General features: G+C 37.7%; 1 protein-coding gene across 1 annotated transcript; it reads right to left on the reverse strand.

The window, feature by feature from the left end:
• Positions 1 to 617: 617 nt before the first annotated feature.
• On the reverse strand, positions 618 to 21,646 carry LOC117298800. Its single transcript, XM_033782132.1, has 5 exons — positions 21,371 to 21,646; positions 5,192 to 5,471; positions 3,585 to 3,726; positions 2,555 to 2,663; positions 618 to 1,548 (listed from the first exon to the last, which is right to left on the reverse strand). The coding sequence occupies exons 2-5, from the start codon at positions 5,367 to 5,369 to the stop codon at positions 1,279 to 1,281; spliced, it is 699 nt and encodes a 232-aa protein (XP_033638023.1). The 5' UTR covers positions 5,370 to 5,471; positions 21,371 to 21,646; the 3' UTR covers positions 618 to 1,278.
• Between the last annotated feature and the right edge of the window lie 211 nt (positions 21,647 to 21,857).

A 21,857-nucleotide genomic window follows, 5' to 3' on the forward strand; every position in this document is an offset into this window, starting at 1 on the left:
TTTTCAGATAGGATATGATCAGGCCGACCCAGAACATACCCCAAGGTTTGACCGAGGGCCATGAGGACAAATGATCAGAATGGTGTGCATATCGCAATGACATGTATTACTGAAGTAGTTAATAGTCATTTAGGCACTGTCTCAGAGTGTATATATGGATAACAAGAACATACACACACAACATTTTAGAACCATACTCCAAACAGACCACTAAGAATCACCCGAACACAAAATCTCAGAAATGTGAAGGAATGTAGGATTCTAAAATTGTGTATGTGTTCATAGCACCTTAGGGGATTGCAAAAAAAAACAAAAAAAAACAATATGAGACCGTCCTGCCAATGTTAGGTGATTAGTACGGAAATAACAAATTTAATGAACCCTCGGTCCACATTGTCGCAGACAACTAACAACAATTTATGTTAACACGTGACTATTAAAGGCACATAGACACCGTTGGTAATTGTCATAGACCAGTATTCATACTTGGTGTATCCCAACATAATACTCAAAATAAAAAATCTTTGAACATTTTGGCTCAATTATGGTCATTGAAGTAGCAAGAGAATGATGAATGGAAAAAAACATATTGTACAAATTTAATGTGTGTGCTTTTAGACGGCTAATGAAAAGCTACAGGCCTGAAGTCTTTTCACAATATTGAGTGATGAAAAGTTCTCTTTCAGAGGGAGCCGTTTCTCACAATGCTCCTACCAAGAAAGTTTTTATGCTCACAATTAGTTTGAGTAATTACCAATAGTGTCCAATGCCTCTAATAATCCCCACAAGTGGCGTTTGGAGCAGGATAAAATCAGACGGCGTTGAACACCCGACGTTCATTCCTCAACACTGCATAAGCACAAACACGCGGCCTGGAAATCAGCAAAAGATGCCTTTATATACTTTGTTGACGATTTCAAAAATAAGTCTTTACCAGAAAAGGTGTTCACAGAAAACAATATATAGTTGTACATGTGGATTTCTCAGCGTGTGGTCAGGGTGTATACTATGCATTGGTCGCCAAGCAATGGTGCGACTTGAAGCGATCCGCTGGCTCCAGATAGACATTATTTGGTTTGTTGCGTGCTGTCGACATTGCATCTACATTGTACAACGATGTGAGAATGGTCAAGCAACTACGGAGGCCGTGAGACGACATTATACTATATAAGCACTGCAGCAATATCCGTACACGAGAGGTCGTCCACCACGACATTTATTATGGTCAGTTTTCTTCGTAAAAGAAGTCTCTTTCAGCACCGAACGTGGAAACAAAACCTACGAATAAAGTTTCCTACAAATGTACATGCTAAAGAAACAAATGAGAACAAATAGTGTAGCCATTGCCATCTGAACTACGGTCCAAACAGGAAACGGAGGTATGTGCTTGTAGTCGTTATCAAATGCTAATTTCATTAGGCCAATAAACTCCAGCAAGCCGTCTGAAAAGTTCTCTTTTTGGAAGTATTCATTTGTGTCACTTAAAATATCTTTCATTACATCAGCTGACAGCATCTTAGCAGCATTGTCCCCAATAGATACGGCAACCTAGAAGAAGAAACAAAACAGGATAAAATATCAGAACATATTTCGTGTGAAGAGGTTTTATAGGCAACACGTACTTTTGCTTAGGCTGTTTCAATGTCAGGCATGAAAATAAAACTTCACTGTACTTTTGAATGAGATAAAAATAACGGAAATTGGCTGATCCGAAGAAAAATGGCCTGCATGTGCATTTATCATTGGTTACTGTGAGATCAGTTAGTGTGGTGCACCCTCTGATGAGCTTTGTGTGACGGCCGCCTTCTAGTGTTAATTATTTGCCTATTTGAGACAGAATTGATTGACCCCATCGTTGCGAATCATTAGGGCGCACAACGGAGTGGTGAAATAAAGATACCATGTTATGAGAATGAGGAGGTCGAGTGCATGCAGTGAACGAACAAGGACTTGGCGAAGGTCCGACTTGAGTCAAGTCTAAGCAGTGCTCTGCTACGATAGTATGACGACGTCAATGTCGGGCGATGCTCTTTGGAAAAACGCATGCGCAAAGCTTTTGAAAAACAGCTTCATGTGCATTAGCGTGAATAATTTGTAAATTCTTCGTATAGCTATGGAAATAACTTCTGAACTGAACTATACCTGTAATGTGTATTTCAGAATTAGGCAAGCAGACGCTGAACGTCAATAACCAACGATGGCATACAACGGAGAACACTATCATTTTGCTTTTGCCAAAGGCTATATTATTTATGTGTCACAATCACAATTGCCTTCATCCACATTACTCTTTGGCAATGTTTTCCCGCATCGCCATTTTGAATTACTGGAAATGCGGCAAATCATTAATTAGAAAATTGGACGTGTGTCACCGATCGATTCGTTTCCATTGCGGCACTATTCCCGCATGCGTTTAGCGCATGCCTAAGCCCTCTCATTGTATTGGAAAGAAGGGGTTATGTTGAAGTGAAGTTGCATCAACGACGAGATCAAGAAGAAGTATAGGTCTACGGTGTTTATAGATGTATGATTATGTTTTGTGATTGAACTTTACCTTTTTTTCTAGTTTGGAGACAACGATCACCACATCGTCGTCACAGCTACCATACTTCCATTCCTGTTCCCTGAGAAACGTTGCATAGCTCTTCGCAGTGATTTTCTGCCTATATTAGAGACAAGTTATTAACGCATTTTACACAAAACTAACTTTCCTGTATTATGGACTTCAGTTGACAATCCTTTTAAATTAAGGCGTCAATTCTAATCAACGGATAGTGATTTTGTTTAAACAATACGACGTAGGCCTACACATTTTTGTTTCAGTGATGTAAAATTTCATAATAAATTCTCTTAATTTGTTAAAGGCAGTGGACACTATTGGTAATTACTCAAAATAACTATTATCATAAAACCTTTCTTGGTGATGAGTAATGGGGAGAGGTTGATAGTATAAAACATTGTGAGAAACGGCTCTCTCTGAAGTGCCATAGTTTTCGAGAAAGAAGTAATTTCCTCGAATTTGATTTCGAGACCTCAAGTTTAGAAATGTACACAACTTCATGTGACAAGGGTGTTTTTTCTTTCACTATTATCTCGCAACTTCGATGACCGATTGAGCTCAAATTTTCACAGGTTTGTTATTTCATGCATATGTTGAGATACACCAACTGTGAAGTGTAGTCTCTGTCAATTACCAATAGTGTCCACTGCCTTTAAATGTATAATAAGCTTGATTAATGACACATTTCCGTCGGTGAGTTTTCATTCACATAATTACCTTACTTTGATATCTTATCTTAACGGAACATTACAAAATTGGTAAGAAAAAAGTCGATGTCCTGCAACATGTGTGATCGGTTTGTCAATATTGTTCGTGCCCAAGATGGTCGATCGATCTATAAAAAAAATCCTACAGGCTTGGCTATGGTGGATTACATGAAGTGATTGTACACTGCCAGCAACTGTTGTGTTAGCAAAACCATTCTGCAATGTTCCTTTAATCTAACAACTTGGGATACTAAAACTATACTGGGAAACGTACAGTTCAACTGTTTGGCTTTGCTATGAGTATAGATCGTACTTACGATCGAGTTGTTGGTATGAATGACATGACAGCTACTGCCACTCTGTATCCAGGCCCAGTACCATTGGTACATAGGGCTTGGTTGGCGCAGGCACACTTGGTTTCTTGTCGTATATCAGTCAGGGTATTGTTCACTTCAATAGCTGTGGGAATAAGGAAGTTGAGAACAAAAAGACAGTCACAGAACAGCCGCTCGTCCTCGACATTCCTTCAAAATATAATTTCCTTTACCGTCATACAGTTTTTTTATGGATTGACTAGAAATAATTGTATTCGTGTGACCTTTAAAGGCACTGTACACGTTTGGTAATTGTCAAAGTGTTCTCACTTGGTGTATCCCATCATAAGCATAAAATAACAAGCCTGTGAAAATTTGGGCTCAATTGGTCATCGAACTTACCTCTTTCTCAAAACTACGTTAATTCAGACAGAGTTGATTCCCACAATGTTTTATACTATCGACAGCTCTTCAATGCTCGTTACCAACTCCGTTCTTAAGTTAATATTTCTTTCGAGTAATTACCAAACGTTTACCTTCTCTTTAAGGAGACACTTTGAAAAAATTGAATGTAAGTTAAAATAAATACAATGCGGATTGTTTGAGGGATACATTCCGGGTAAGAATGAACGCAACACGTAAAGTACAGACCATAAGAGTATTCCAGTAATTGCACTCCTTGTAAAAGACATAGGACGAATGTCAAAAATATGACTTAACTTGCAAAAGTCATAATTATGCCTATGTCAGAGTTTTGTGGCAAATGCACAAGCCGTCCAACATCCATAGAGAGTTGCATAATGAGGGCAGTCAAGCAACAACAAAAACAAAACAAAGAAGGAGAAAACAAGACTAACGGAACCCCGATTAAATATTTTGGGAAAAAAAAACAGGATTAAGTTTTATTCCGTCTGAAAACAGTTCAGCGGGAACAAAATCACTTTAAGAGAATGCAATATATTATTTCTTGTGAACACAACTGACATTTTGTTTCCCTGACAAAAAAAATGTTACTTTGAAATGTGTTTGGAGAAAAAGAAGTTATTTCGTGGGAACGTTCCTTTTTTTTTTTACCACTGCTTTTTAACTAAATTGTCTTTCGATTTGTGATTTATTTCCTCAACAGTCATTGTAACGTTGAATAGAAATGTGTCATGGGAAGGGTAAATAAGGGAATAAAAGAGTAGCGACGAGTTCTTAAACTGCCGTTTAAAACCGGCAGGAGTCGTTGCCGTGTAAACAAGGCCCGATCCGCAGGCTCGGGCCTTTATTGCACGGTAACGACCCTGCAAGGTTTTAAACGGCAGTTTATGAACAAGTCACTACTTTTTTATTTCCATTTATAAATGCCTTTTTGGTTAAAAGGCGTAATTAAGTAAGAAACTCTGTAAAACTTATCCGTTCACACACATCGCGGCCAACTCACCGACAGCGCCTGCATCGCCCTAACGAGAAACGTCTTGCACCAAGACTAGCGCGTAGTTCCGAAAACATCCGGTTATAAACAGAGCTCCAGCTGGTCATAATCAGCCGTTTAAGCACCCCAACTGTCTGATATATTTATGAATACATTATAATGAACGTAAACATTCTGAAGAGAAAATAGTTACCTTCTTTAAATGGCAAGATTTGATCCGGATCACAAATCCAAGACGTACGCCCTCTCTGTCCACATCGGTAAAGATCCTTCTGTGGATTCGGGTATAAGTCCGTGGTTGATGCAAGCAGAACCCATCTACTGGTACACAACATGGCTAGTACTGCCCACAGACGACCAAATATCATCATATCATTGCTAGTTCATTTCTGGAGTAAGCTTCTTCTATGGACGCCACCTCGCAATCAGTGTGCATATAGGATGCGCTCGTCACAAGACAATATATCTTGATACTATATTGAAGAGGGGGGGGGGGGGTAGGAGAGAGAGAGTGGGGAAGTACAAATCAATTTGCAATTGGATTACACTTACTTCACTCACATTTCAATTAGCTAAAAGGGTTTGTTGTAGATTATAATGAATCAATATTAATGACAATGCAGATTTATTGGTCTCTTGTTGACAATGCATGCATATACAGAACCAGTCTGATGGAGTGTTGATTTGTGTCGTGTTTTTCAGCCTACTTGTTTACCTACGTAGAAATAGTATATTGAGAGAATGGTAATAACAAACAATATCATTGATACAAAAATAAAATGATAACGACTACATACACGAGTTGGCTTGACTGTGTTGAAAGGATCAACATTACTATTGCAAAGCGAGCGACACTTTGAGCGAAGTGCAAGCTCAAAAATCAATGGTACTGATTCATATTGCGTCAACCACACTAATCTTCATGTGGGCAGGTGGTTAAGATTATAAATCTCATATTATATTAATAGACTTACAACCTAGGTACCAATCTGTACTTTGCCAAAGATGACTTTACTTAACACATCCCAACCTATACAGTGTGACGCTCAGCCGTTGCAAGTGCTTCATAATTCATTTCCTTGCTATGACCCTCAAGCAAACACTCATGTAATAAACCTCGTTAGTGTTCCAATGCTTCTAGAAGCTTCAAAGCGACTTGTATTCCGGAGATCGGTCCGTAATCTTACTATTTCATTACCCTTTGTTCACAATAGGAAGTTTTTAATACGTGTTCGTAGCACCTTGTAAACCCATGGTGCTACATAAGTGGGTCTCGGAATTCATAACTTCAATAACCTTTCTGTAAAAATGTATCACGTTCTTGGTAGATACGTGCTCAATATAAGACTTAAATATTACTATACATTAATTATTATATCAATGGTTGGGCATGTGGGCGAAGATGTGTCATGAGGCGTCTCAAAATACATCCACGTTAAAGGCAGTGTACATTATTGGTAGTTACTCAAAATAATTATTAGCATCAAACCTTATTTGGTAACGAGTAATGGGGAGAGGTTGATAGTATAAAACATTGTAAGAAACGGCTCCCTCTGAAGTAACGTAGTTTTTGAGAAAGAAGTCATTTCCGCGGATTTGATTTCGAGACCTCAGATTTAGAATTTGAGGTCTCGAAATCAAGCATCTGAGACACAACTTCATGTGGCAAGGGTATTTTTTCCCATTATTATTTCGCAACTTCGACAACCGATAGAGCTCAAGTTTTCACAGGTTTGTTATTTTATGTATCTGTTGCAAAGTGAGAAGACTAGTCGTTGACAGTTACCAAATAGTGTCCTGTGTCTTTAATGGTAATCCATACAGATCATGTAGCCATCTTTGCTAAGTGTGATTGTGATAAAACATCGCAAAAAAACAACAACTAATGAACGGTTTGGTAATCCGATCCCACCACTATTGCATGTAAGCCCATCAACAAATCCTTCACATTATTTGTCTTTCTGTACAATTTAAGTATATATGGTGTTGAATCAGTTTTACTGCGTATAGTAGTGTTTTTTCATTATTCTAAACATCATTGCTATTATTACTTAATGAAGTGAGAAATCAAACATGAATTCTTAATCCACTCTTAAGATTACCTTTATCACTTATTAGGTTTGACACAAAATGCAGCATTGTGCATCAATATTAAGCACACCTAGTGTTGATAGATAACTTATAAATAACCCCACAGATTGCAATTATTGATCACAATAATATTTTAAAGCTCGGTAATGATTTAATATAGTCACAGCGCCTAAAGCAAACGACTAATCAATACTTTATTGGCTATCTCAACTTTTGCTTCTTGTCGTGTACTATCCCTTTCCACGACGTTTTTTCCCAAAAACTCTTGTCTGTTCTCTTGTTCTTTTTATTTTCAATTCGTGTGGGTTGAACACAAAACTGAATATGACGGGATTGGAACCTGCGACCTCTGGACTAACGTTTTGGAAGTTGCAGGTTTAAATCCCGGCCCCACTTACATTCTCCTGTGGTTTATTTCTTGAAACATTGTTACGAGACATAAGGTGCTATATTATTCTTTATAGTTTGCATGGGTACTTGTTTTGAAGTTTGTGGTTATGGGCGACGTTAACAGGTTGTACATGTTTATTGTTAGATTGTATTTGGTAATTCTTTTTTTAATAGATAGTCTTTGCTGAGAATAATATAATACCATAGAAATTACCTTTTGAATTAAGTTCTTGTTTGGGATAATGGACACTGCAACGTTTGCAAGCTTTGTGATGTAGTTTACACGTACGTTTCAGTAACATTCAGTAACACTTCACCCCGACTCTGGAAGTCTCTGCCTCAACATCTCAATGACACACATAACATCTCACGATTTCAACATTCTCTCAAAACCCATCTTTTCAGATTAGCCTATAAAGATATCAAGTAAATTTTTCTTCCTGTTCTTGACCAGCGCCTTTGAATGTCACACAGATAAAGTTCGCTTTACAAATGCTGTGTTATTATTATTATAACGTACCAGACTGGTGCGCTGTCTAAGACAACGCATTTGGAAGTGTTTAAAATGAGATCCCCGAGAATAATGCGAACCGAGGTGCGCGTTCCGTTTCATGATAAGTTAAGGACGTATTCGCATTATCGGCTACGTCTTCGGCTTCTATAAAAGTGTTGCTAAGGAGGTCCTGTACTTCAACACTCGATGATCAGGCAATCAGCCATAGCCGGTACCGCTATGATCGCTTGGGAGATTATCATCCAAGAATAATTCCGCCATTAACATAAGGGAGACAATGCTCGCCAGCATTGACCAAGCACCTTGGTTCATGAATATTACCACCAGAACTGGCTGGTCCAAGTTTCAAAAGCATCAAGCATCATGTTTGTGTGACACTGATATCACACAAACATCTGGATCAACAGTTTCAACTAAGATACATGAATAACATTTGCTCTTGGTAGGCTTTCCTCCTGAAACTTCCGCTGGGGAACTTAAAAAGGAGGTCAGGAGTCTAATTTTTTTTTTTTTTTAGGCCTAAATTGCTCAGAAGTCAATAGTGGGGTAATTCACCAGTGAGAGTGTAGTCTTGATCTCAAGAAGCATGTTAGTCAAAGTGTGTTATAACTTGGTTGAAACTGTTGAGCACAGATTCATAGTTCTGTTTTACAATACGATTTAGGCTCATATTATGGAGTGTGTTCTGATCTGGTAGCAGAGACCCAAGGACTAGGTCAAATTTATTCGGTAAACCTGCGGCAACGAAGCGGGTAACTGCAGGGGTCGACGACCAGAAATGCAGTACTTTCTCTTGAGAAGTTCCTGGAACAAGCGAACGTGTTATTCGATTAGACACGGTCGAATGGGGGGGGGGGGGGAATGAAAAAGAGAATTTGCGGGGAAAATTGTGAAGTAAGTCAGGAGCTACGCTGATTGTCTGAATAGAACTGGGGAAAAACCATACATCAACAAATTAACTATCGGGGCCAAATCGGAAAACCTCGTTATAAAAAAAATCCCGTTGTAACACACAGAAAAGGACCGGCATATTATGAAGGCCGAGTAAAACTGCAGCGATAACGACGCAAAGAGAAGCATGCCCATCGCTTATTCAAACAATCGAGGACGTGCAAATTTAATGTTCTCGCCTGACGATGTGACCGGGCCTTTAAGCTGACCAACATCTCGGACACACACAACGAAACTATTGTTATATCCTTATCCTAGCTCCTGTGGCCAAATGACATAATAAGGCCGTGTTTGAGCATAGAGACAGTATGGTCTGAGTAACAGTGGTCGAGTGTTGCTCATGAGGGCATCTTATAAGCTTCAATGCATAATTAGTGTATTATTGCGACTAATCGCAGTCACGTTACGAATAGTCGCAGCCCGAGTAATAGGGCCTAACTTAATTGATTGTTCGACTCAAATATTTGGTCTTGATTCAAGCTATATGGTCTAACCGAACACCCAACCATCTCATCCACAACCGGACTTTCTCCTTTATTTCTCCGCGAATTATGGAACAACCTCCCAGTACGCATAAGAAATTGTAACCCTTTGCCATTGTTCAAAAATTATCTCAAAACTCACTTGTTTTAGATTCAATTTGCTGTATTTTTAATCCCATTCGTTTGGTCTTTTCAACGCTTTGATCTTGATGTAAAGGCGCTAAAATAAATATTTAGTTGTATGTTTGTATTTATGGTTGTTTGTGTTATGTATGTATGTATGTATGTATGTATGTATGTATGTATGTATGTATGAATGTATGTATGTATAAAACCAAATTCCAGTTTGACATTGGTTCAAACTGTTCTAATGGCGAAATATGATAATTAATGTCAAGTTTTTTTTTATGAAATACACCACTTCAAATAGAAGTAATTATCAAGACCAGAATTATAATTGTCACCAGTACCGACATAATTATCTTGATATTATTATAACTCACTAAATGCAATTTATTCAATAACTTTAACAATCAATTAAAAAAGCAATTAAAATTTACTTAGCGATTATATTATAAAATATGAATAAAACCTTCGGAATTGACTGTGTTGTATTTGGGACCTTTCACGTCTGCCCCTATACCGTCGAGATGTACACAGCCGCCTTTAGCTCGCATGTATACAGCCGACCTTTATACCATTCCCTATAAAGACAATAGTATTACGTTCATTTCCGATCGGATATGCTTTGTTATTTTTGGACTATTGGTTAATCCTAGCCGAGTCCAGCTCCATCCACATCACATCATAGCCCTGGGGGTAAAGGCTGCCAGGCAAGTATTTGGTCTTAAAGAGCCAATAAAGGATGATCTCAATATTTCAACTAATTGGGTTTGAACACAGTTCTCCAGCTTTGGCAAACTGAGTGCGCTATTTTTTCACACCAAATAGCCGCCACTGACGTCACGATTCCTTTGTCGCGTAGGTTTGTTTGACCCCACGTTGTTCAGAAATTTGGCTAGAAGCGTTCTGTAGACAAAACATTTTTACCATGTTTTAACGTGAGGTATATACCGGTAATAGACTCGTTATATTTGTTTATGTTTCCTATGAACTCCAGCTATTAGGAAACTGTAATATCTATATATTTGAGATGATCCTTTATTGGCTGTTTAACTCGGAGATTCGGCTCACATAAAACATTCCACTAATATGACACGCCTACTCAGTGTAGCACTAAAGCCGGCCGAGTTCTTGGAATAACAACATTTATTTATTTATTTATTTATTTCCACAAACCTCCAAAAATGGAGAAAATAATTGTTTTTATAAAGTTTACATCAAATATACAGTGATGATATTAATAATAATAGCTTCAGCAAAAGATTAACCCGAGTAACTTGTGCACAAAGGACTGTGGAAGTGTTGAATGTTGGGTCAAAATCAAATAATGAGCAGCAATTTCAAACAAATCGTCTTCTAAACCTTCCATGTACCTTTGGAGCACTGGCAATCGGCTCATATAGGACATATATAATTATTGGACTTACACATGTGTTCCACTTTGACACACATTATGCTTTGAGCAGTTCTATTCTTTTTAACTATCACGCCTCATTTCTCATGTATGAAATAATTTAATTCAAATGGCGCTGTGACTTGTATAACATCGCCATGAAAAATTACGAGAAAATACTAGTTTGAAGATACAGTCTTAAAATTGCATCAAATATTATAACAAAACATTTAAATGTCATTTAGCATCACATTTTACGAATGAAACGCCGGTGGTCAGTATTAGTAATGTGATGTCGAATTTTATATTGTCCTAGATTTTGTTTGTTTCATTTTACTTCTTCGTAGAGTCTAAACCATTGTATTGCGCATGTACTGTATGCCTACTATGCGTGCATTTATACCCGCATAAAATGTAAGACAATAGCAGTAGGTCAAACAACCCGCGACTCCGTCAAAAGCCCAATGCTGCATTTTACGCAGTAGTTGTGTTATAAATGTCTACTCTTCTTTTCCAATCCATTAAGCCCACGTATACACAGTGCCATCATTAAATGCAGTATTGGGAGCTTTTGTAGCATCCAAACGCGTTGCTTGGATACAACAATAATGAATGTTATAGGAGCTTGAAGAAAAACAAAAAAATAAATATATTATTCATTATCGTGTTTTTGTGCATTATTGGAAATAAAAATGCAACAATTTAAATTCTCTTTCATGTATCTCTTATGATGTAATCTTGTATTTATTTATGTAAGATTTTTAATAGCACTTCCAAGGCTAGGTCTTTTTATGCGCACCTTCTAAATTGCAAGGCCAGCGATGATTTTGTTTTTTTATAAGAATATATTTGATGGAGTTATCTACAGTTTTAGCTTGCACACAGATTTTTCGCTGCTTAATTGCACTATTAATCCTTCTTCTTTTTGGTGGAAATTTAATTCTGACCGTAAGTATGTAAACTGCGTGTAAACCATGGTATTTGTGATAGTTCTAACTATCCTGATGTCTGTTACTTTTTCAATTTGGTCTGGGGGTCGTCCGAGATTATCAGGGTTATCCTATTTTCATATTTATGTCCCTTGTGGCTGAGTAGCAGACTGATTAATAATATACATGTCGTGGCCGAGCGGTCGGTTAAAGTCGGTCGGTCGGGTGGTCGGTGGGTTGCGTTGATGGTCAGTTGGCTGGTTGGTCATTAACTAGTTGCTCAGTTGCTTGGTAAGTTGGTTGATTAATTCAGTTTTTGGATTGGTTGGTGGGTTGGTCAGTTTTTGGATTGGTTGGTGGGTTAGTCAGTTTTTTGATTGGTTGGTTGGTCGGTTGGTTGGTTGGTTGGTTGGTTTGTCGGTTGGTTGGTTGGTTGGTTGGTCAGTTGTTTGGTTGGTTGGTTGGTTGGTTGGTTGGTCAATTGTTTGGTCAGTTGGTTGGTTGGTTGGTTGGTTGGTTAGTTGGTTGGCTGGTAAGTTGTAGTTGGTTGGTTGGTAGGTCAGTTGTTTGGTCAGTTAGTTGGTTGGTTGGTTGGTTGGTTGGTTGGTTGGTTGGTTGGTTGGTTGGTTGGTTGGTTGGTTGGTTGGTTGGTTGGTTGGTTGGTTGGTTGATGGTTGGTTGGTCAATCGTTTGGTCAGTTAGTTAGTTGGCTGGTTGGTTGGCTGGCTGGTAAGTTGTAGTTGGTTGATTGGTCGGCTAGTTGGTCGGTTGGTAGGTCGGTTGTTTGGTCAGTTAGTTGGTGGGTTGGTTGGTTGGTTGGTTTAATGTTGGTCAGTTAGTTAGTTGGCTGGCTGGTAAGTTATAGTTGGTTGATTGGTCGGCTAGTTGGTCGGTTGGTAAGTCAGTTGTTTGGTCAGTTAGTTGGTTGGTTGGTTGGTCAATCGTTTGGTCAGTTAGTCAGTTGGCTGGTTGGTTGGCTGGCTGGTCAGTTGTTTGTTTCGTCATTCGGCTGGTTGGTTGGTTTGTCTGTTGGCAACTATCTGTTGGTTGCCATTTGTTCAGTTGGTTTGTGTGTAGGTTGGTTTGTCAGTTGGTTGGTTGGTTGGTTGATTGGTTGGTCTGTTGGTTGGTTTGTCGGCTGGTCAGTTTGTTTGTTTCTTCATCGGCTGGTTGGTTGGTCGGTCGGTCAGTCGGTCGGTCGGTCGGTCGGTCGGTCGGTCGGTCGGTCGGTCGGTCGGTCGGTCGGTCGGTCGGTCGGTCGGTCGCTTGGTTGGTTGGTTGGTTGGTTGGTTGGTTGGTTGGTTGGTTGGTTGGTTGGTTGGTTGGTTGGTTGGTTGGTTGGTTTGTTGGTCGGTCGGTCGGTCGGTCGGTCGGTCGGTCGGTCGCTTGGTTGGTTGGTTGGTTGGTTGGTTGGTTGGTTGGTTGGTTGGTTGGTTGGTTGGTTGGTTGGTTGGTTGCTTGCTTGGTTGTTTGGTTGGTTGGTTGGTTGGTTGGTTGGTTGGTTGGTTGGTCAGTTGGTTGGTTTGTTGTTTAGTCAGTTGTTTGTTTCGTCAGTCGGCTGGTTGGTTGGTTGGTTGGTTAGTTGGTTGTTTGGTTGGTTGGTTGGTTGGTCAGTTGGTTGGTTTGTTGGCTGGTCAGTTGTTTGTTTCGTTAGTCGGCCGGTTGGTTGGTTGGTTGGTTTGTTGGTTGGTTGGTTGGTTGGTTGGTTGGTTGGTTGGTGTGTTTTTTGTCAGTTGGTGTGTTTTGTCAGTGGATATCTATGCAACTTGGTTTAATGGACGGTGCTTGTTCCGAAATTTCAACCACGATATTTTGGACAAAATAACTCATTGGAAACACAAGAATGTTTGATCCACAGAAAGCCCGATGTTGGCCGGACTCTGAACATGAAGGGAGCCTCCCTCATGGAAAGTGGCAAAATGATAAACTGGTCACGTTGAGTTTTACTAACAGATTAAAGATTAACACAAACTGTGAAGTATTATGAAGAGCTGCTACTAATGTCGTATTTCTCGAAGCATGCGGCTATGGTAATATTTTTCACTTAACTGTGTTGAATTGAAATTTACAGCAACATATCATAGATATAGTACTTATAAATGGCAAAAAAGTACCATTTCGAAACCAGGATGACTCGAACACTCTGTCTCCAATGTAAGACGTATCAAACCAACACGAACATGGCAATTATAGTCTCCATTAATTGATATCCGTCGACCGGATTAGCATTAGTATTGAACAAGTGGAAAATAAAATGGTTTAGACTTAATTATTTAATGGTATAGTGTTTGTGACTGGAGCTTGACGTGCAGTGATTGCACATAACATTAGGCCTAGTCCAAGGTTATACCACCACTTACTGTGGCAGCGTGCATACAAACAAATAATCGTACTTCTTCGATTTAGCTTCATGGCCGTTTATACATGCTACATCAAAAATACAGGCCTTTGGTACAAAATTCAAAATAAATACTTGTATTCCACTGCTTGACAGAAAACATATCGGTGCAACATGTTACAAAATATTAAACAATTGATGGGACCTACTTATACTTTAAAATTTAATTCGAAACATAACTTTTTTCCGATCAAACAGAGTCACAGTTTTAAAAACATCTTTTACCAGAAAAAGAATAGGATTTAACCAACAGGGTGTAGGCTCGTAAGAGGGTAGAATATCCTTCAAAGCTTCCGCAAGACTTAATTTGTGGAATCATCTGAAATCAGAACAAATCCTAAAATCACTGGTGGTGGTACACATGCACCCGTACATCCAAACCGCATAGAAAGCGTTGATGCTTATAAGACCAACCAAAGAGAAGCACTGGGACTGAAAAGACACCGACCACAGAATTTCCTTTCAAACTTTCTTCAGAGGCTAAAAAGTTGGGTTATTATTAAGTACATGAACGTTGGTAATTTTATCATTTCCAATTGGTAATGAAGAAAAGCTTACTTGGTAATGAGACTGCGAACACACAACTGACATATCATCTACAAATACAATCAATGAAGCATCAATATGGTATCAATTTGTGTATGAAAACTGAGATAGGGCTGATATTGAAATGCTATTGGTGACGGCAGTGTATTTCGCTCGGTCTAGAGTTTTAAAGAACTATGTTTTTTTTCATATTACTCCCCGGAGCATGCAAAGCCTTCCTAGCAATTCCGGTTTTTGAATTCATTGCAGGAGAGAAGAGCAATATGCTCATTCATGATAAAAAGACTGTTAATTGTTTCCACAGCCAAACACCGTCAGCAGTTTACCCCGAAGGCTAAACACCTTCACAGTTTTAATATGCAAGCTAGAACACTAATATTAAAGAACCTTGTATTTACCAAATATTATCAAGCACTGACAATTCACGCTGTTCCGTGTGTCTGGGTTCTTTTATTTGAGATAATTAATAATATGCACTGAGTGTTTGGGGAAAAAAAAACAAGATTGCAAAATTAGTTTGTATCTAAGCGAACGAATTTCGTTCGTGGCAGCCAATCAGAAGAAAACGCAAGTTAATGAGTATTCATGACTCTTGTGACGTCTTTGAGCTGGAAAGGTCATTGCGCGTGTGTATATAATGCAATAATTATATCGCTTTATAAGAATCAATGCGGATACGAAGGGCCCACTGGTAATAATATAAGAATCAATGCGGATACGAAGGGCCCACTGGTAATAATATTACGAAATGATACAGAAGTTCGAAAAGTACCTGCATTAAATTAATTTTTGATATTCATAGTATGCTGCAACATACACAATACTACATAAGTCATAGTATGCTGCAACATACACAATACTACATAAGTCATAGTATGCTGCAACATACACAATACTACATAAGTCATAGTATGCTGCAACATACACAATACTACATAAGTCATAGTATGCTGCAACATACACAATACTACATAAGTCATAGTATGCTGCAACATACACAATACTACATAAGTCATAGTATGCTGCAACATACACAATACTACATAAGTCATAGTATGCTGCAACATACACAATACTACATAAGTCATAGTATGCTGCAACATACACAATACTACATAAGTCATAGTATGCTGCAACATACACAATACTACATAAGTCATAGTATGCTGCAACATACACAATACTACATAAGTCATAGTATGCTGCAACATACACAATACTACATAAGTCATAGTATGCTGCAACATACACAATACTACATAAGTCATAGTATGCTGCAACATACACAATACTACATAAGTCATAGTATGCTGCAACATACACAATACTACATAAGTCATAGTATGCTGCAACATACACAATACTACATAAGTCATAGTATGCTGCAACATACACAATACTACATAAGTCATAGTATGCTGCAACATACACAATACTACATAAGTCATAGTATGCTGCAACATACACAATACTACATAAGTCATAGTATGCTGCAACATACACAATACTACATAAGTCATAGTATGCTGCAACATACACAATACTACATAAGTCATAGTATGCTGCAACATACACAATACTACATAAGTCATAGTATGCTGCAACATACACAATACTACATAAGTCATAGTATGCTGCAACATACACAATACTACATAAGTCATAGTATGCTGCAACATACACAATACTACATAAGTCATAGTATGCTGCAACATACACAATACTACATAAGTCATAGTATGCTGCAACATACACAATACTACATAAGTCATAGTATGCTGCAACATACACAATACTACATAAGTCATAGTATGCTGCAACATACACAATACTACATAAGTCATAGTATGCTGCAACATACACAATACTACATAAGTCATAGTATGCTGCAACATACACAATACTACATAAGTCATAGTATGCTGCAACATACACAATACTACATAAGTCATAGTATGCTGCAACATACACAATACTACATAAGTCATAGTATGCTGCAACATACACAATACTACATAAGTCATAGTATGCTGCAACATACACAATACTACATAAGTCATAGTATGCTGCAACATACACAATACTACATAAGTCATAGTATGCTGCAACATACACAATACTACATAAGTCATAGTATGCTGCAACATACACAATACTACATAAGTCATAGTATGCTGCAACATACACAATACTACATAAGTCATAGTATGCTGCAACATACACAATACTACATAAGTCATAGTATGCTGCAACATACACAATACTACATAAGTCATAGTATGCTGCAACATACACAATACTACATAAGTCATAGTATGCTGCAACATACACAATACTACATAAGTCATAGTATGCTGCAACATACACAATACTACATAAGTCATAGTATGCTGCAACATACACAATACTACATAAGTCATAGTATGCTGCAACATACACAATACTACATAAGTCATAGTATGCTGCAACATACACAATACTACATAAGTCATAGTATGCTGCAACATACACAATACTACATAAGTCATAGTATGCTGCAACATACACAATACTACATAAGTCATAGTATGCTGCAACATACACAATACTACATAAGTCATAGTATGCTGCAACATACACAATACTACATAAGTCATAGTATGCTGCAACATACACAATACTACATAAGTCATAGTATGCTGCAACATACACAATACTACATAAGTCATAGTATGCTGCAACATACACAATACTACATAAGTCATAGTATGCTGCAACATACACAATACTACATAAGTCATAGTATGCTGCAACATACACAATACTACATAAGTCATAGTATGCTGCAACATACACAATACTACATAGTCATAGTATGCTGCAACATACACAATACTACATAAGTCATAGTATGCTGCAACATACACAATACTACATAAGTCATAGTATGCTGCAACATACACAATACTACATAAGTCATAGTATGCTGCAACATACACAATACTACATAAGTCATAGTATGCTGCAACATACACAATACTACATAAGTCATAGTATGCTGCAACATACACAATACTACATAAGTCATAGTATGCTGCAACATACACAATACTACATAAGTCATAGTATGCTGCAACATACACAATACTACATAAGTCATAGTATGCTGCAACATACACAATACTACATAAGTCATAGTATGCTGCAACATACACAATACTACATAAGTCATAGTATGCTGCAACATACACAATACTACATAAGTCATAGTATGCTGCAACATACACAATACTACATAAGTCATAGTATGCTGCAACATACACAATACTACATAAGTCATAGTATGCTGCAACATACACAATACTACATAAGTCATAGTATGCTGCAACATACACAATACTACATAAGTCATAGTATGCTGCAACATACACAATACTACATAAGTCATAGTATGCTGCAACATACACAATACTACATAAGTCATAGTATGCTGCAACATACACAATACTACATAAGTCATAGTATGCTGCAACATACACAATACTACATAAGTCATAGTATGCTGCAACATACACAATACTACATAAGTCATAGTATGCTGCAACATACACAATACTACATAAGTCTGAATACAAAATAAAAAACTGGCATGTTTTTTTTTTTAGTTTTTGTGTTAAATTTATTGTCACTAATCCAGGATGGACTTTTTAAATCAAGATATAAGAAATGAAGTCTCCCTTTGATCAACCTCAATTATCCTAATGGTGGCTGGACAACATACTCTCACACTGTTGCACGCCCGTGCATTGAACACCACATGCGCACAATTTTATAGAGCTGCAAACTGACGGTAAGAACATTTTCGCACAAAAATCTACTACAATGCAAGCGTATTTCACAGGTTATCAGAAAAAATTAGCCGGCCTTATTGCGCGTTCACCATGGATTTGCATTGTTTCGTCATAGATTTCCGTGCAGTAAGCACCAGAAAGTTAACTTGCCTTTTCGTGTGCTTACGGTTAACAGCGCTTTGAAATGGAAATCGCATAGTAAGCACACAATCGGCCGCTAAGCAGCTATATGATTGGGCCCTGTGCCCAGTTTCATAGAGCTGCTAAGCACAACAATGGGAGACTTTTGAACGCTAGGTGGCAGCAGACTTACCAGGTAATTTCCATTGTTAACGTAATTCTGAGCGTGCGCACATGACCGAGAACAATGGATTTTACCTGGTAAGTCTGCTGCCACCAAGCGTCCCAAAAGTCTCTCATTTCCTTAGCATGAAATTTCTTCCTTTATAAAAACACTACTAAAAATAAGTTTCCATTTGTTGCCTATTGCCAGGGTTACTGTTATTCATTTGTTATTTTGCTTGTTCCTAAAAATCGCGTGGAAATTTGGTTGGTAACCCTATTTTTATCAAGGCACAGTTTCATGCTCAGCAAACTTGCTTAGCAGCTCTATGTAATTGGGCCCAGGTGAGAGCTAGTTCATAAGTTAGTGTCTGGCCACAGAATCGCTATGATCACGACGACAGTGCCCCTTTAAATATTTAACATAATTTTGATGACTGTCAAAATCGGGCAAAGCGTCTTTAAAGTATCATCTGTAAGTTCCTTTTCCTTATTAAGCCATTGTGTTGACGAGGATACTGAGTAATTCCCTAGCGGCTTATTTGGTAGCTGATTGGGTGTAGTACACTGTGTAGTGTCATTGAGTATTACGATCATAATGCATTAAGGCAGCCATAGTAAAAACCAGTTAGAATTTAACTTAACCCACGCAATACAGCGCTTCCACTAATAGTGTCCTATGGTAGCGTCGTCATTGTTATATTGGCATTATGCAAAGATGTATTTTGTCAAAGTCCAAAGCAGAGTTCATATAACACAAGAATAAATAAGTGTTATAGGATTGTGCAGATAATTTGCATATTAAAGTCAATTAATTTTATTTTACTGGTAGGGGTTCTGTGCAAGGGACGGTGTAATGACAATGCGGTTGCTGTGCTATAGTAATATTTTGTCATGCACATAATTATAATAAATCTTTATTACATCGGCTGCAGACAAAGAAAACCTTACAAGTGTTTGAAGAATTTTAATATTTTATGTTTATGATTTTTCTTAAGGCTGTTGTATAGCCTAAGTGATTCCTTGCTATTTCAGGGATTGCTCCAAATATAGCGGTGTGGCATAAGACGCAAGGCCATGCTTGTATAAGTCGCGTCGCAAAATCTTTTCTGTCAAGAGACCTCAATTTATTAATATGGCAATGTTTCATTCCGTCCAAATACTGCATAAAACGCATACCGTGTTCGATTGAAAACATTGAGCAATGACGATGCTAGTAGCTTTAGAATTTCTCTGATAGCATTACTCTTAACACTTTCGGCTTTAATTTACGAGTAAATGGGTGAATAACTTATATTGTAATTTTTTTTTTAATATTTGGGGGAAAATACTCTTTACGGTGAATAGGAATGTTGAATTATTACTACGATTTGTGTTGACTTTGCGTTTAAATTTGAATTGTTTTCGGGTTACAAACTAAGTGTGATAATCAGTTTAATCACTGGATCGGTGCTTGATAATTGGTATATAAATACTCGTCTGAGAAAATACACCAAATAAATAGAGCAACATATTAATGTACAGATATATTATGAGACATGGCACTCAAGACCTAAGACATTGGTTTATATTTTACTTTAAAAGCAATATCTTAGCATCTAAATTTAATTTACTATATCATCACAAACATACCGAGTGTAGGGCAAACTGTACCAAAATACAGCTTATACAAAAAACAACGTCAAGCTGTTTATGCTCGTTATTAGTCTGTTTGATGTGCGTTATTCTATAGAGATCATTTATCTGCAGGTCATACTGATTTAACATTGCATACCCCATGACCTCAGTGTTTATATCTCAACCATTATCAATAATACCCAATTGATTACTGTTTACATTTGCAAACTTTCTAAAAATCTGCTTTATTCCCAACCGACCAATTGCCAAGTGAATCATTGAAGACTATGCATGATGTTATTTTGCGGACAACTATCGTTTGATTTACAGAATGGATGACTATTGTTATAACGGACGTGTGTGTGTTGTAATCAGCAATCTACAATATGAAGTATCGGGGCGCCATCTGACTAGAAGATGAGGGGCGTCAATATTGTTGTGTGATCTAAACTGGCCACACATAATGGGGGTCTATATTCATGACATCAACAAATTATATTTGAAGATAAATGACAAAATACAACCAGAGGAGAAATAATCACGATAAAATATGCCTCAACCAAACAATGCGTACACTATAATCGCGCAAAAAACTACTCTTCGTAACAATGAGAGTTTCTTGTTTGACAACGTTAGAACAAAATAATCTTACAACAAAAGATAGTTGTATCGACCCCAAACTCGTGGTTTTTTTATGTTTTTTTTTTTAATCACATATCAGTTTTATTATTGGTATTCAGTCAATGTTTAGAGTCAACAACAATCTCTAATATACATACCAAAACATTGTAACAAATTAATGGCTGAATGTTGAATTTATACTCACTTGAGGATCTCCCGTCATTTCCACGTAGGTTGGTACTGCAAGGGTTGTCTCACCATAAACATCTACACACATGATACTCACACAAGTGTCCACAAAACTACACATCTACCCATCATTACTGGATTACAGTTTTCTGCTTCTACAAATTGCGTCTTTTTGGCCGTTATTATTCCATAGTTTATACATTATGTATGATGAACAAGTCGCAACCACGTTGGTAATATTGCCACATTAACGTGTTGATGGCTGCACGCAAATTGCTTCACTGCTACATGCGTCGCGAGCTTCCACAACGAACACTTAATATTAACAAGAGTGTTCAGGGGACATCATGTTTCATAGACTGCAATGGGATGTATAGTCGCCACTTTATTGTCGGTTCGTATGTTGTCATCTTTTTTAGTTTGGAATCAACATCAACAAATGCAGTTACTTGATGCGCTCATTTTTCTTATCAGTATATTAAAGAACACAACGATTCATTTTA

The sequence above is a fragment of the Asterias rubens genome, chromosome 13 (assembly GCF_902459465.1).
Source record: "Asterias rubens chromosome 13, eAstRub1.3, whole genome shotgun sequence".
NCBI classification, from domain to species: Eukaryota; Metazoa; Echinodermata; class Asteroidea; order Forcipulatida; family Asteriidae; genus Asterias; species Asterias rubens.